The 14,236-nt window shown below is 42.1% G+C and overlaps 1 protein-coding gene and 1 long non-coding RNA gene across 4 annotated transcripts in view; both read left to right on the top strand.

Moving 5' to 3' along the window:
- Window positions 1-5,375, top strand: part of usp53a (ubiquitin specific peptidase 53a) — a 30,509-nt gene extending 25,134 nt beyond the window's left edge. Inside the window, exons 15-17 of the mRNA XM_086197554.1 lie at window positions 3,330-3,396; window positions 3,494-4,197; window positions 4,281-5,375. Of these exons, the coding sequence (XP_086053680.1) occupies window positions 3,330-3,396; window positions 3,494-4,197; window positions 4,281-4,357 (848 nt within the window). The 3' untranslated portion in view covers window positions 4,358-5,375. The remainder of the gene's footprint in view (window positions 1-3,329; window positions 3,397-3,493; window positions 4,198-4,280) is intronic.
- A 2,174-nt stretch (window positions 5,376-7,549) lies between these two features.
- Window positions 7,550-14,236, top strand: part of LOC147238638 (uncharacterized) — a 96,357-nt gene continuing 89,670 nt past the window's right edge. For 2 of the 3 annotated variants that reach the window (XR_015111808.1, XR_015111807.1), the window contains exon 1: window positions 7,550-7,743. This is a non-coding gene — a long non-coding RNA (uncharacterized LOC147238638). The remainder of the gene's footprint in view (window positions 7,744-14,236) is intronic. The other variant, XR_015111806.1, reaches the window with a different exon arrangement.

The following is a 14,236-nucleotide window of genomic DNA, read 5'->3' as shown; positions in this document are numbered from 1 at the left end:
TGAGCTCATGTGAATTGCACATGTGATATTGCAAGCTTGTTCGTGTCACTTTAATATTTGTCTGCCAAGGGAAATTTGCTTAATTTCTCTGGCTTTTAGCCTTGTTTTCTTTCTTTCTCTTTTGGACTTGGTGCAGTGTATTGTTTTTTATTTTAACCTAACCTGCCTGTGTGGTTGCTGCTCGTGATATTTTGTAGGGAAACATTTGAACCGCAAGGGATTACCACCTTTAAATCTGGGGTACTTGGATCAACCCCCAGTTGATCTCTGATGCGAGGAGAAGGAATACATGCGATCTTCCGAACGAAGACAAGATTTTACGCTTGTCTGGTGGGGCTTGTAAATGATATTAAATGTAAATGACACTTGTTCTCGTTGAGCCTTGGTCACCTTTTGTCCTTGTGTCAACTAAATCACTTCAAGCTACATCATTCTGAAATGGAAATGGTTAGCAGAGCATCCTGTCTGTCATAGCGTGAAAGGTCACAGCTGCCTGGGAAGTGGGCGGGAATTCCGGACACTTGAAACCTTCTATGTGAACGCTAAATCATCCTGGATCACCGTTTGCCCTGATTGCCTTCCTGCGCTCTTCAAGATTCCGTAGTAACACACTTGAGAAGCTATCATTGTACTTGACCCATCTCATGTTTGACACAAATAGTATTTGCGATGGTGTTAAACGCAGTTCAACAAATAGCGTGTGAATGCCTCTGCATGTCTGGAACAATGCCCTTTGATAAAAGTTGAAAAAAAAAAAAAGCCATAAGAGTCCCGCTGAATTTTATCCTTTATCCGATTAAATGGATTTGTCATCCATTGTGTTTGTCTGCAGCATCTTTTGCAGCGCATGTCCGTCGGTGAGTTAGCGTGTCGAGAGCTGTAATGCTTCCCAGCTTAACCTAGTGATGCCACCCAACAAGGTAGTGACTGTTGTGATAACCCAAGTGTTAATGCCACAGGATGAGTGCACATTTATATTGTGGCATTTGGATTAATGTTGCTGCTGCGCCCGTGCCACACATAGTTGAATAACTTGACATTTTTGTCACCTCATCAATCAAGCCTTTCTGAAAATCTCCAGAGTCTGATGATGCTGAGGAATTTTAAGTACCACAGAAAACTACAAATCTTTAGCCCTGCGACTGAAATGTTTACTTTTTTTTTTTTTGTCACGTCAACAAAACTTCAAAGGCCTGTCAAGAACGTCTGATTGCTCCAAACCGAGTTAGGCTTTGCTTTCATGATCTTGTATTGAGGGACATTTTCTGTTTCCTCAGGGAGTTTCACTCTCTGGCAATGGGAATTATTGAAATGATGTCAACTCTCTCTCTCTCTCTCTCTCTCTCTCTCTCTCTCTCTCTCTCTCTCTCTCTCTCTCTCTCTCTCTCTCTCTCTCTCTCCCTCTCCCCCTCCCCCTCCCCTCCCCCCTCTCTTCCTTCTTGATTGTTCTTCAGTGGAGAGCAGCGGCGCCTAAACAGGTGTCTCTCTTGAACTGAGTAATCCCGTTTGCTGGAACAGGATCAGAGATGGGTCTCTCAGTCATTTACATCAGGAGGGAATGTTTACACTTACTGCTGGTCTGAGAGCTGAGGATGACACACGGCGTGCGTCTCAATAAACATTTGCTCCACAAGTGCGGATGTACCAACTTCCCTCGATGCTTTTCCATTAACATTAAATGAAGCAGTTCTTCTGTCCACCACTCGTTGCAGTGTCGCACACTCAGTACCTCTGAACAATTATTATTCATTGAATCAGCGCTCCTGCAGGGATGTCAGGAACTTTTTTTTCGGTTTCATCCATTTTTATCAGTGCATATAAAAATACATCAAAAAAGCAATAAATGGGATGAATGTTAATCAGATATTTTTATTGGTTTACGCACTAACCAGACAGGGTGACAAATAAGAGGGTTAAATCAAAGTTCATTTTGAAAATGATCACCCTACCCATGTCCTACTCTACCCCCCCCTTCCAAAAATATCAATAAGGTCATCAAAATAAGTATGAATTCGAAGAAAAATTGATGAGCATCACAAAAATCCCCCCCAAAATAGACGAAACATATTTAAAATAATAGCCGCCTAGATAATTTGTGGAACTTCATTTGGAAATCAGCCAAATGTAAACGTGACCAATGAAAGGAATATTTTAAAGCTGTTTTCCAGAAGAAGAAGAAGAAGAAGAAAAAAAATCTTTGGTCGACCGTCCAACATCCCAACTCACCATTTTGTCACGCAGGTGCTTCCTCCTTCAAGCTCTCCCTCGGTGGCAGTTTACCTTACAGTAAAAGGGGGGATTTTCTGAGGTGAAAGGCTTGTCAGTGACATCTTTTTTTTGTCGTTGTTGTTGTTATTTTCGGTCAGTTTTTTTGTTGTTGTTGTTGTTTGTTAGTTTTTTGTTTTTTTTAACGAATATTGTCCCAGTTGCTTGCCAACATCGCAGATCAGCAGCATCAAATTGTGAATTGCCACATGGACTTAGCGGCTTAAAAATGCAATAGTGTTTTGGAGGGGATCTAGAGTCTGGAGTCTGACCCCGGCGTAATTGCATGCCAGCACAAAGGATTTAGCCACTAATGCTTTCAGAGAGTACAGGAAAAAAAAGAAAAAAGAAAAAAAGTGTATGCTGACACATCACAGATGGTCCTCAGCCACTCACTCTCTTCCTTGTCCTGTTAGTCAGCTGTTGTCTGTCTCAGGCCTTGCAAATCACACCCACCCTGCGAACTTGGCTTCACTCCACACCGTCAAGCACCACCCAGAGACCTGTTTTTAAAAAAAAAAAAAAAAGTATTTATTTATTTGTTTTGTTGCTGTTGTTTTTTTTTTTTTTTTTGGTAAGCGGAAATCAACCGTTATGCACAAATGATGTTACATCACAACCTGAATGACCTTCAGCACTCTTTCAGTTGGTTCTAAATCTGCTAGAGTTCATTTGGGGTTCTTATTGTTTCATTAGCACTATTAGCTCAAGGCTAACAGGGCCTGGATACAGAGCCAGATTCCCTTGGAGGGGCCATGCTCTCTGGCTGGATCAGAGAGTCAGAGTGGTGTACAGGGGGCCCGAGGGTGCTCTGCCAGACAAGTTGCTTTGATACTTCCTCTTCCAGCATCAGGCAAAGCGCCTCACCACGACCCCTGTTAGATAACAGGTCTTTGCTGGAGAGACTATATATATATATATCTTTTTTTCTTTTTTCTTTTTCTTGCAGCCACATCCACATCGAAACCTGACCGACGTTTTCCAGCTTTATTCTGGACCATCTGTTTGTTTGCAAATTAGTCTTTTGTGATGCAAAGTGCTGATGGTGCTTCATTATTGTCCAGGTGAACAAGGAAGACAATCTCCAGACCTGCCAGACTCTCACTTCCTATCTGGTCTACCGCTGCAAAGGTAAAGCTGAAAACAGTATTTAAAAAAAACAAAACAACAAATTTTACTGTCTGTTCAGGAACATGTAAAAAATAAAAGGATGTTTGTGTTTCAACAGACGAAGAGCCTTCCGATACACTCCTGGAATCTTGGAAAATAACGGCTTGGACAGTGAGAGGGAGGAAAATGTGGATGGCAGCCCTGTGAGCCCTGTGCCTCCTTACCTAACAAAGACCAGCAGTTCTGAGTGGAACAGTTCTGACGACCTCGCTGGACCCTTCTCTGAACAAGAAGAGTCTTCCGCGCACACAGACCCTTTCCTGCATAGCTACCCCCCGCCTTTACCCCCCAAGACCTTTGGCAGCAATCCCACTGACCCATCTGGCGTTCACTCTGAAGCAGCAGAGCTGCCAACACACTTAAGTCCCCGCAACGAACCCAAAAACGGCTTGCACACCGCCCTCCGTCGCTGGATCGAGACACCAGTGGAGCACAGGCTTTCATCGGACGCCAGCTCAAAGTCAGGGTCATCAGACCAGGACAAGAACGATCTTTCGGCTAGCGAGAGCGAGGAGAGGTTACCCAGCCCAAAGCCTAGCAATGGAGACGGTACAGACTCCTCAGATATGGTTCTTCCTACCACCTACTTTTCCGTGGATAACTGTATGACAGACACTTACCGGGCAAAATACCACAAGAGACCTGCCTTGTACATGAGAGTGGAGGAACATACCTCATTTGGGGATAGTGACTTGGAGGGGAGGGGCCTCTTTGGGCCAGATGTTCCACCACCAGAGCCATCCAAAAGCAAATCAGAATCAGGTACCAAAAATGACACAAAGGGACGTGTTTGAGCCTTTTTGTGAATGTTGGTATTGATGAAGTCCATTGGTTTTATTTTGCAGGCTATTCTACTACCAAGACTACTGCAAAGTGGAATCCAGTGACTCCAAAAGGACTCGATGAGCACGGTTTCCTCTGATTTTAGCAAATGGAACTTGTACGTATGTGACCGGATGCCAAAATAGATCACGTAGCATGACAGCCTCAATCTCTGTACCAGGGATTTGTCGTTGCTCCTCCGCAGACTTGCGACAACAACGTTGGACGTGAATGTTGGATGCCAAAGAGATTGGTCTGGAAACATAGTTTAAAAAAAAACAAAAAAAGATGGTAGAAGTCCTTAAAAGCTTACCTTGGTGTTCTGGTATGACCTCTTAGCTTTGAATGAACATTGAATTTGCACAATGGAGCACATTAGAAAGGTACAAGAAACATGCCTTACCTTTTTGTTGGCATGTTTGGATTAAAAAAAAAAGAAGAAGTGTATGAATGTCACAAAAAGACACTTTAAGAGGAGATTAAGAGGAAGATGAACACAAAGTTTTGTTGCAGTTCTTTCACTCACTTTATGGAAAGCCTTTGCGAATCAGCGTTAGAAATTCCACCGGGTTGATGTTTAACGGCGTCTGGAAAGGAAGTCTTTCCTCGCTTTTTTCCTGGGCGTCAGACATCTTAACCAAACGGCTACACGTGATGGGTAAAGGCTTACCGGTAGAAAAGTACGTGGCACATAACATTTAAGGCATGTCTTTGCACTCTATTTATGCTCGTTTCTGTCTCTTTTCACACTCCCAACAGTTATACGCTGCCCTCTTTTGTTTTTACTTTGTTTCTGCAGTTTTGTAACAGCGCGTCCACACTGAAAGGAAACCGTGACGAGAAAGAAACGGACAGGGCTTGCTTTTCTAAAGTGGGAGGCATCGGTAAAATGTTGTAAATATAAGTAGTGTAGTATTTGTTTTTGGTTCAAAATGTTTCATACATGCAGCGGACTTTGATGCGCAGTGCCTTTTGTATTTTTTTCTATGAGAAGATGAGATTGAATCGGAGCCGTGATTTGTATAATTCTTTGATTCCAGAGATCTTTTGTAACCTTTTATTTTTATTGATCAAAAATTGTTAAATAAACCATTTTATTTAACCATTTCTTCTGCGTGTCCTGCAATTTGAGCACAAAAGGAAAGTTTCGACGTGATTAAAATACATGGTTTGGAAATGAAGTCGATAAATGATAAGGTACTCTGCTGCCATCTGCTGTACATAGGCCGCAATGGACATTGTAAGATCCAGAGATTCATTGAAATTAAGTGTCCCCGGCCTGTAAAGCAGCATGTAAGTGATGATTACAACACTAATCTCACTTTGCCAGGACACGAGGCAGCATCCAGCACATGGATCATTTCATGTAACTTTTGTTATCACCTGAAGGTCGTTGTGGCTGAGAATAAAAGAAATACCGCTAGATGAGTAAATCTCTTCAAGAAAAGGGTCCTTCTCTAACGGAACGACAACATGCGCCTCTGTCAGCAGAATATACCAAACTCTTACAATAAACAAAGGGTGAGTAATATTAACATTGTAGATTCAGCAATCTTCAATTTGCACTCGCGAGCAATTAAACACAGAAAAAAGCTTTAATATTCAAGGATTGTGGGAGGTTATTGTTTATTATAATTCATTTCATTCCCTCCAGAGATGAACTCTACAGTCTGCGGTTCTGTTGATTATTTTGACTTGCAGGAAATGGAGTGTCATAGGTGTTCCAAAAGGAAAAAAAGGAAAAAAAAAGTTGAGAAGACACACGATTCGCTTCATTATCAACAGAGACGTTTGATATAGAAATTTAAAAGCGAAGCTCGATGGCGATGACCCTCCATAACAAGTTTACAAGTGATTTGATGTTACTTTCTGTAGATTGCTGCCATTGTAAGGATTTTGAGAAAAAAAAAAAGTCTAAAGCACTGTTTTACTTTTCCGTATTTTCACATCATCAACGTGATAATAGATAAAATGGTGTTTTGATTGGCCTTGAACAATTCTGGAAATATTTTCGAAATCCTGAGAAAAAATAAAACAACAACAACAATAAAAAAAACCAAAAATATCTGTTGCCATGTTTTCAAGGAACACGACTCAAAATATGATGATTTTGAGATGGTGATTTATTAACCTGAGACCAGAGAGTATTTGTCTTCTCCTATTCACAGGAGGAAAAAAGATGGAAATGGATGCTCACTGATGTATTCCAAGAATCCTGACAATGTCCTACCATTTAGTATTCTGCTCCCCAGTGCATGCTATGTCTATCACAATTTTGGTATGCTTAAATCCTGGCTGTCTTCTGCCATGTGTGTGTGTGTGTGCGTGTGTGCGCCCTCCATCCGTCAAAGTGGGACATGGCCTGTCAGTGCGGGCTCCTCCTCTGCAGCTGCCGTACTTCATTAGGGGCCATCAGCCGAGCTCAGTGCCCCCACTGTCAGAATCAGACTTCCGTTTTCTCATCTCTCTCTCTCTCTCCCTCCCAAACTGTCCCTCAAGCTCACTCACATCCTTATCCATTTGTGATTTCTCACTGTGTCAACCAACCGCAGTCTTTCCTTGTTGCGAAAATTTCCTCTGCCCCTTCCCTGCACCATATTTTCTCCATTTTTTTTGTCAGTTTTATTTATTTTCATGCCTTTTTTTAATTTAAAAAAAAAGCTTCTCGCTCTTTTGATTTTCTAGTGAGGCAACATATTGTTCTTTTAATCTGTGTGCAGGTTTAAAAAAATTATATTATAATTGGATAATTGAAAAAATAATCCTTGAGTTTTGGGGGGGGGGGGCTCTGATGATGCTTTTTCAGGGTTTGGATGGAGTTCGGCACAGCTTGACAATCCTTACTGTCCTTACTGTTGTTTGTTTTAATGACATCACATTTACTGTGCGACTGATATGATTTGTCCAAATATGAATGAGGAAAAAAATGGCAAAACATTACAGTGTCATATGTAGGCCAAAAACACGAATTTTGCTCTGGAACGCATCGATATGGTTGCAATACAACTTTTGACCAATGGTGTCAGTACTGAGCCCTTGAGGGATTTTGATAGCTTGTATTTTCTTGATCAACAATAAATGGGTGTATATCCACCAATATCAGCTGGGTTAAATTTGAATAATACTGTTTGGTTTCTGTGTAAGGTAAAGTTTATTCAAAAAAAATACTTGAATTGTTATCTTTTGGCAACATAGAACGAGTAGGGCCAATTATTAGCAAGCTGAAGAAGAATTTCCGAGGCTTTCCCGAACGCACCATCGCGGGCAGGTGTGTTTGAAGCGCCTTCTTAATTGCTACCACCTGGTGACCGATGCCCCACTGAAACACACCGACAGCGAACATACGACGAAAACACGAAACTGTGCCAAATTAAGTGGAACCTCATAACATTTCGGACTTCGTTTGAGTTTCATGAGCTCATTGGAGAGACAGTTGGAGCTTCAAGCGCTAATAAACTGGATGAATCCAACTAAAATGCCCCATCGGTAAGTCTTGTCGTGTTTTGCTCCCTCTCATTCACGGTGCCTTGACAAAAAAAAACAAAACATTTTTTTCTCTTCACTCGGAAAATTAGTGTACATTTTTATCTGAAAAAGGAAGTCACATTAAAATGTACTTTCTCTCGTATGTTTGTCAAATGCTAATTCAACCATTTATTTGAGCTTCTTTACTCGTATATATTCATATTAGTAAAATATCGATGTTTGGGCTGTTTTTTTGAGTACTGTAGGATTACAACTATCAGCCTCGTGTACTCAAAGTATTTATGACGCAAGAAGGGCCTGAAAATGAACCTTACCGTCACATTTATTGCTTATTTGACTCAAAGAAGTGAGATGACTCCACTAAAATTATGGGATCAACTTTTTTTTTCAGTAAAATGTGTGGTCAGTTTAACGAGTGCACTTCTAGCTGGAAGGAGGCCTTTTAAGTTTAGTAGTAATGCACATATGTATACATTTGTGTTGGCCCTGCCCATGGAAGTGACCTGTTCAGGGCCAACCCCACCTCTCGCCCGAAGCCCCCCCACTCATAACTAAAAAGCGGTATTGCAAGTCTGCATCACCTGGTGACAACAGGAAATACTCCTTGTTTTTTTGTTTTTTTTTAACATTTAGACGCACACCTGCTGGGAGGTCGACCAGATCTGGTGTAAAGAATGAGTTTCTGTTAAGCATTGTTGATGTGGTGAGGCACCCAATTTTTATATTTCTCCACGGAAGTGGAAACGGGTGTGTAGCTCTTGACACAAACGTCATACGTTTGATCAGTGTCAGCCCTCTCCCCCAAGACATCTACAAACTGAATTTAGGCCAAGCTGCTGCTGTCTAGTGGTTACAGGAAGTCATCTCATTTCCATCCATCCATCCATTTTCTTCTGCTTATTCTGTTAAGAGTTGTGGGGGGGGGGGCTGGAGCCTATCCCAGCAGCCTATCCCAGCAGCCTTCTGGCAAGAGGTGGGGTTCACAGGGCCAACACATAGAGACAGACAACCATTCACACTCACAGTCACACCTACGGTCAATTTAGAGTATCAATCAGCCTCGTCCCCTCTTGATGTCTTTGGACTGTGGGAGGAAGCTGGAGTACCAGAGAGAACCCACACAGGAACAGGGAGAACATGCAGACTCCACACAGAAAGATCCGAGCCCGGAACCTTCTTGCCGTGAGGCGACAATGCGAACCACTGCACCGCCGTGCCACCTCATATCTTTTCATTTACATCAAAATTGTCTCCAACTGATGTTCAGCAACCTAAGTTCTGGTGTTGGGGTTTTCTAGCACCACCTAGTGACATTTGTGCCACAGTGCTCACACTAGTCTTCCTCATGCAAGCACACACGATGTGAGTGGATGCGAGGGCCTGCTAATGGCAGCTCATGGCTTTAATCAGTTCCTTGGCAGAGGTACATACTGTGTGTGCTCTCAAATATGAACATGAGGAGAAAAAAATATATATTTCTGCATTGTCGCCCTTCGTGGGCAACAAATGACAACCGTGTACATACACAATCACACACGTGCACACAGCCTACGGGGCTTCTGTTCTTGTTGTCATCCTGACAAGCAGTAGGAACAGGATTATGAGTAGAGAGGCCCTCTTACGTGGGGCAGAAGAAGGTGTGAAATCTGATTGCTTCGGAAGATTAAATTAAAAAATAGCACCCTGTGAGGCTGGTGGAATCCTAAATTTGAGCTGGAGAAATGAAGCAGCAGCAGCAGTAGTCGTAGTAGTAGGGTGTCATCTGTTCCGGGGATTTGCTAGATTTCTCCAATTTGAGAGTGTGGCTTAATAGAGGACAGAGGAGAAGCTGCAGGGAAAGTAGGTGGCTACCTTCCCTCGGGGTGTTGGGTGTTTTCCTGATATCAAAACAGTTTTGGTGCCTTTGATCAAGTGGTGATATATAATTTTTTAAAAGGGCATATATTTGCCCAAATGTACAGTATACATGACAAATGTTAAACCCACACGTGAGATTCAGTGTCTGACATTAGGGGCATCTCTTGGAGCATTTCCATCATTCACCACTAGGGGGCATTGAAGTATTGTGTCTTTTTTTGGTCCCGTTCCAGCCTGAGGCTGTTTGGCTGTAGCTCGCTTGCCAGTTTCCACCACTTCCACTCATATGCCTCCTTCCTGTCGCCTGCATGAAACAGAATCACTGTAATGAGTGCATGGTGCAGAGAAATGATAGCACAGGGCTGAGAAGGAAGAGCTGTCTTTTGGCAAATAAAAAAAGACATAACAGCAGAAAACAGCATTTTTCTTTTTTCCTTTTTTTTTTATTGTATATGCGTGTGTTTTCCCCCTCCGGCAATGCTGGGGTGGAGGAGGTGTGCCACATCAGCAGCAGGACACATGTTGAGATTTGTCACATAATTCCAATATCATGTCTTCTGGAACGTGCGTGTAAAGGCAGAGATTGTCCTTCGCCGTCACAAGAAGCACTGAATGACATGTCTATCCTATCTTTAATTCAGTCTTCCCGTTCGCTCTCCATTTTGTTACAACTCCAGATACCTCGCTACATTTTTATAAAATTTAATCCCAAATAGGTTTCCATCATCACATGCCTGTTTGTTTTTGTTCCCAACTCAGGGCGAGCAGCAAAACGTGATCAGCCCGACTCACCTTAAGCGAATCAATATGCAAGGAGGAAGCTATAAGATGCCCAAAGCTATAAGGATTAGAATGATTGAAAAATGTATAGACACAACATTGAACTTGTCTTTTCATTTGTAAGCACTTGCTCTTAACTTTTTCTGCCAGTGACTTTTGGATGTTTTTAATTGCAATCTAAAAACGTTAATCCTTTCCTTTGCTGAGGAAACGGTTTATTTTCTTTGTGCCTCCCTCAAGCTTGCTGCTCAGAGGCCTCAGAGGCCAAACCGATGTTCGTGCGTTGACCCCAGCAGATCGTTGTTTTTTTTTTTTTTTTGGAGAACTAATTTAGATTACTTTTCATGTCCTCGGCTGTGATCGCTTAGCTCTTTGTTAGCATTACAACTGTAAATATTCAGTATAAAAATGGTCATTGGTGGTTGATGTGGACCGTGACACCGAATTTAGCTTTGATTCGCTGCTCTGACGACATGCGTTCGCTGCTTCTTGAGGCTCGTGTTGGTTGCTTTGAGAACTTTTATTCCTCTTGAAATATCTGTCAGCAGCTGAGCAGTGCAGTGTGTAACACTTGCCTCATCTTGACCTGATGTTTGTGGTGCCAGTCACAGTATTTGTTCTCTGCTTTTAAGAGCATTATTGCAGTATTATAGTGTCTTCTACGTGAATGACCCGTAATTTATCAAGAATATCTTTACAATTTAATTCGTATATATAAAAGAAATCCTGAAATGGTCAGCATATCTAATGGTTTGTTTTCATCGGATTACTGTAACACAGCAGTTGTCATGAAATGGCACTTGATCTGGTTTTCTTTTGAAAGCATACATTCACCCCGATGACTCGGTTCATTGAAACTCGGCTCAGCTACCCTCGAAGAGCATTCAGTTTTCCGTGTCATAGCAAAATGTTGGCATGAAGTTTGTGTTTGTGGGGAAAAATAGTCCATTTTAAATGATTTAATGCGATCTTTGAACACTTTGAGGTATGCTTCACCAAGATGATGCACGTCACATGCTATTTCTAAGTAGAATTGAAATCCCTTTTGTCGATTACGCTACGGGCATCGGCGGTTATTCATAACTTTGCCACTGACTATAAGCTTATGTCTGTCATGAATTATTACCATCACACATTTTCTGAAATTAGTTGAGGGAAACGCATGTTCCTGTATATGTGCTTCGATAAGTTACATTACACTTTGGTGTCAACAGAGACAGAAAAAGTGGTAGTGTTGTCATCAGACAAGGTAACAGCGTGAAGTGACATGAGAAAACTGTGTGTGTGTGTGTGTCGTGTTCATCTCCCCACTGTGATTTTATTTATTTTTTCCGAGAATCTCGAGGTTGTTCTCAGAAATTGTGTTTGCCGATAGCGCGGGGCTGCTGTAAATAAATACACTCTCTAATACTGAGATTATTGATGACCTTTGACAGATATCCTCAGTGTTTGGGGAGATGAGGAAGCTGCCTCCGCATGGTGCACACGATGCCACTTAAACCTGTGAGGGAAGCAGGATGGACTCAGAAACCGTGCAGCAGAGTAAAGTCTTCCCGGTGCCATAGAGTAATTAAAGCCAGATCTTGGTTGGATTTTGTCCAGGTGCAAGGAATATATTGAAGGAGAATAACAATTTAAGAGTAATTATCAGTACTGGTGGTACTCAGCTATTGGTAATCCCTTCATGCAAATTATACTCAAGTAAAATCTTGTGTGTTTACTTACACACATCTTAGCAAGTGGCAGAGGCATCTGCAGTTCTTCTTGCCCAAAGATGATATGGTAAACAGATTCAAGTAGAAGCTTGCTGGATACTGGACTCGGAGGGGGCTTCCACTGTGGAGCTGAAATGGGGCGTGACACATTGTATCCCTGTACATCTAGGAGCAATGCTTTTGCCGTCTCCCTGGAAACCATTACTATGCCGGCACTTGCAGGTGGTCTGTCACGGATCGAGGTGGGGGAAAAAAACAAGCCTCTTGGTGTGCCAGTGGAAAGAGAGGGCGCTGTAGAAATGGTTGGAGCGTATTCAAATGGCTCTGAAGTCTGCAAGCTTAAGTTTTGATAACTGAGGATTAGCTCTGCCTTCTCCCTCGAGCAGCTGTAACTGTGTGGTCTTTCATTTAATCTGTGCATTGCATGCGGTAATGCACATGCATGTACAAAGAGCATGAGAGTGATGTATGTGAGAGTTTTATTCAAGCATTTAGTTATCTTTCTGTGTTGCCCTGGGTCCTCACAACTGGGTATCAACCATAAACATATTGTCATCCTCTATTTTAGACAGTTTACATTATTTCCAATTTGCATAACTTGGAGCAAAGATGCATATGCGACTCCCAGAATATGAAGTCACTCACGCGTGATCATTTAAAAGTATACTTCTTTTTTTTTTTCCTTTACATGAAATTACCTGGCATCTTTGTGTTTGGCCAGGAAGAAATCAAAGAGAGTTTAATTCATATTCAGGTTGTTTCTGCTTTTCCTTTGCATGCGAGCGGGACTGGGAAAATGACTCTGCCTGGGAGACCCAGCTGGACCACCGTTACTGCAAAAGAACGATGTGTCAGTGCTGTGTTCACAGCAGAGTGAAGGACCCAGGCTAACTTAAACTTTGGTTCTAGCTTCTTTTGTCAGGAAAGTAACTGTAATTTGTTAATGTTCCAATGCTGTTAATCAGAACTCCTTTGTCTCAGTGGAACCGTTTGCAACAAGTGGAGATTTAGCACACCTGCAGCCTTCTGCACTCCGTTTCTGTGTCAGAGTTGCACATACAAATATCATTGATGCTGAAAATCTGTGTTGGCCTCCGTTTCCGCATAGACCATTGATAAGGAGTCAGTAAAGGAAACTATTAAGAATTGGACCAGTAAGCAGAACTCATATTGGCATTAGCTGTGTATCAATCACACGATTTTTATGTGCATTTTTAAGTAATGCGTCAGAAAAGGGGGATGGAAACACCAAAATGTGAAAAATACGAATCTGGTAACTTGCAAAAACATTTTCATGCTCACTTGAGGTGGTTTTCAGTTCATCAGTTCCAAGCCTTTCTCAAAGACAGCACATCGCCACGCAGAGAACCAGCTTGCGCCATCTTCCTTCATTAATGGGCTGCGTGTTGTGAAGCGAGAGGGACTCAGTCAACTAAGAAGCAGGAGTATGAAAAAAGTAGGCTCAAATGTTAACGTGAGCTTGTGAATAACAAGTTGACTTTGGTGTACAGTTACTTGCATTACGACCTAGCTCTTGTTTTTCATGTTGAATATCTGTGCCATGAGGCCATAGGTTACTCAAATAACATATTGCATGTGGAGATATTGTCACCAACACTCTGTGACAGACAAGCAGCTTGCATCATTTGAAAGCTCAGGTCAGGCTGCTTCATTTGCATAAAATCTCTGCTCCACCCCTCTTTTTTCCTCCACCGTCCACCTTCATGTTCTGCCCAGTTATGCCTCAGTAATGTAATTAAACCCGCCTTCTGTGCCAGGCTGGCTGCCTCGTTTCTTTTTGGCCACGTGGGTATTCGTCACGGCGTGCAGCGTTCACAACACTGCTGCCTGCGGGCCATTTAGCAGGCCGCACCGGGATTTTCCCGGTGGTCCCGATGGTCAGTCTGGGTTTGCACGCTGCAAATTATCAAGGTTGAAGCTCTTGTGCTCTGAGACAGTGAAAGTATTAATCACAAATTAGAAACTGGAACACAATGTGAATATATGGGCCAATTTTAATGAAGTTCACCAATATTAATGATCAGATCTTCAACTCGAATGAATACATGGTTTTCAGTTGAGTCAGCAGTATAAATACATGAAAATTGTAAAATGGCAAATATTGAAAGTATTGGACCCAA

The sequence above is a fragment of the Aulostomus chinensis genome, chromosome 24 (genome assembly GCF_037954235.1).
Source record: "Aulostomus chinensis isolate RoL2024-O1b breed Wild chromosome 24, RoL_Achi_v1.0, whole genome shotgun sequence".
Lineage (NCBI taxonomy): Eukaryota > Metazoa > Chordata > Actinopteri > Syngnathiformes > Aulostomidae > Aulostomus > Aulostomus chinensis.
Note: the sequence above shows the minus strand (reverse complement) of the source record. Positions and strands in the feature narration are given on the sequence as shown.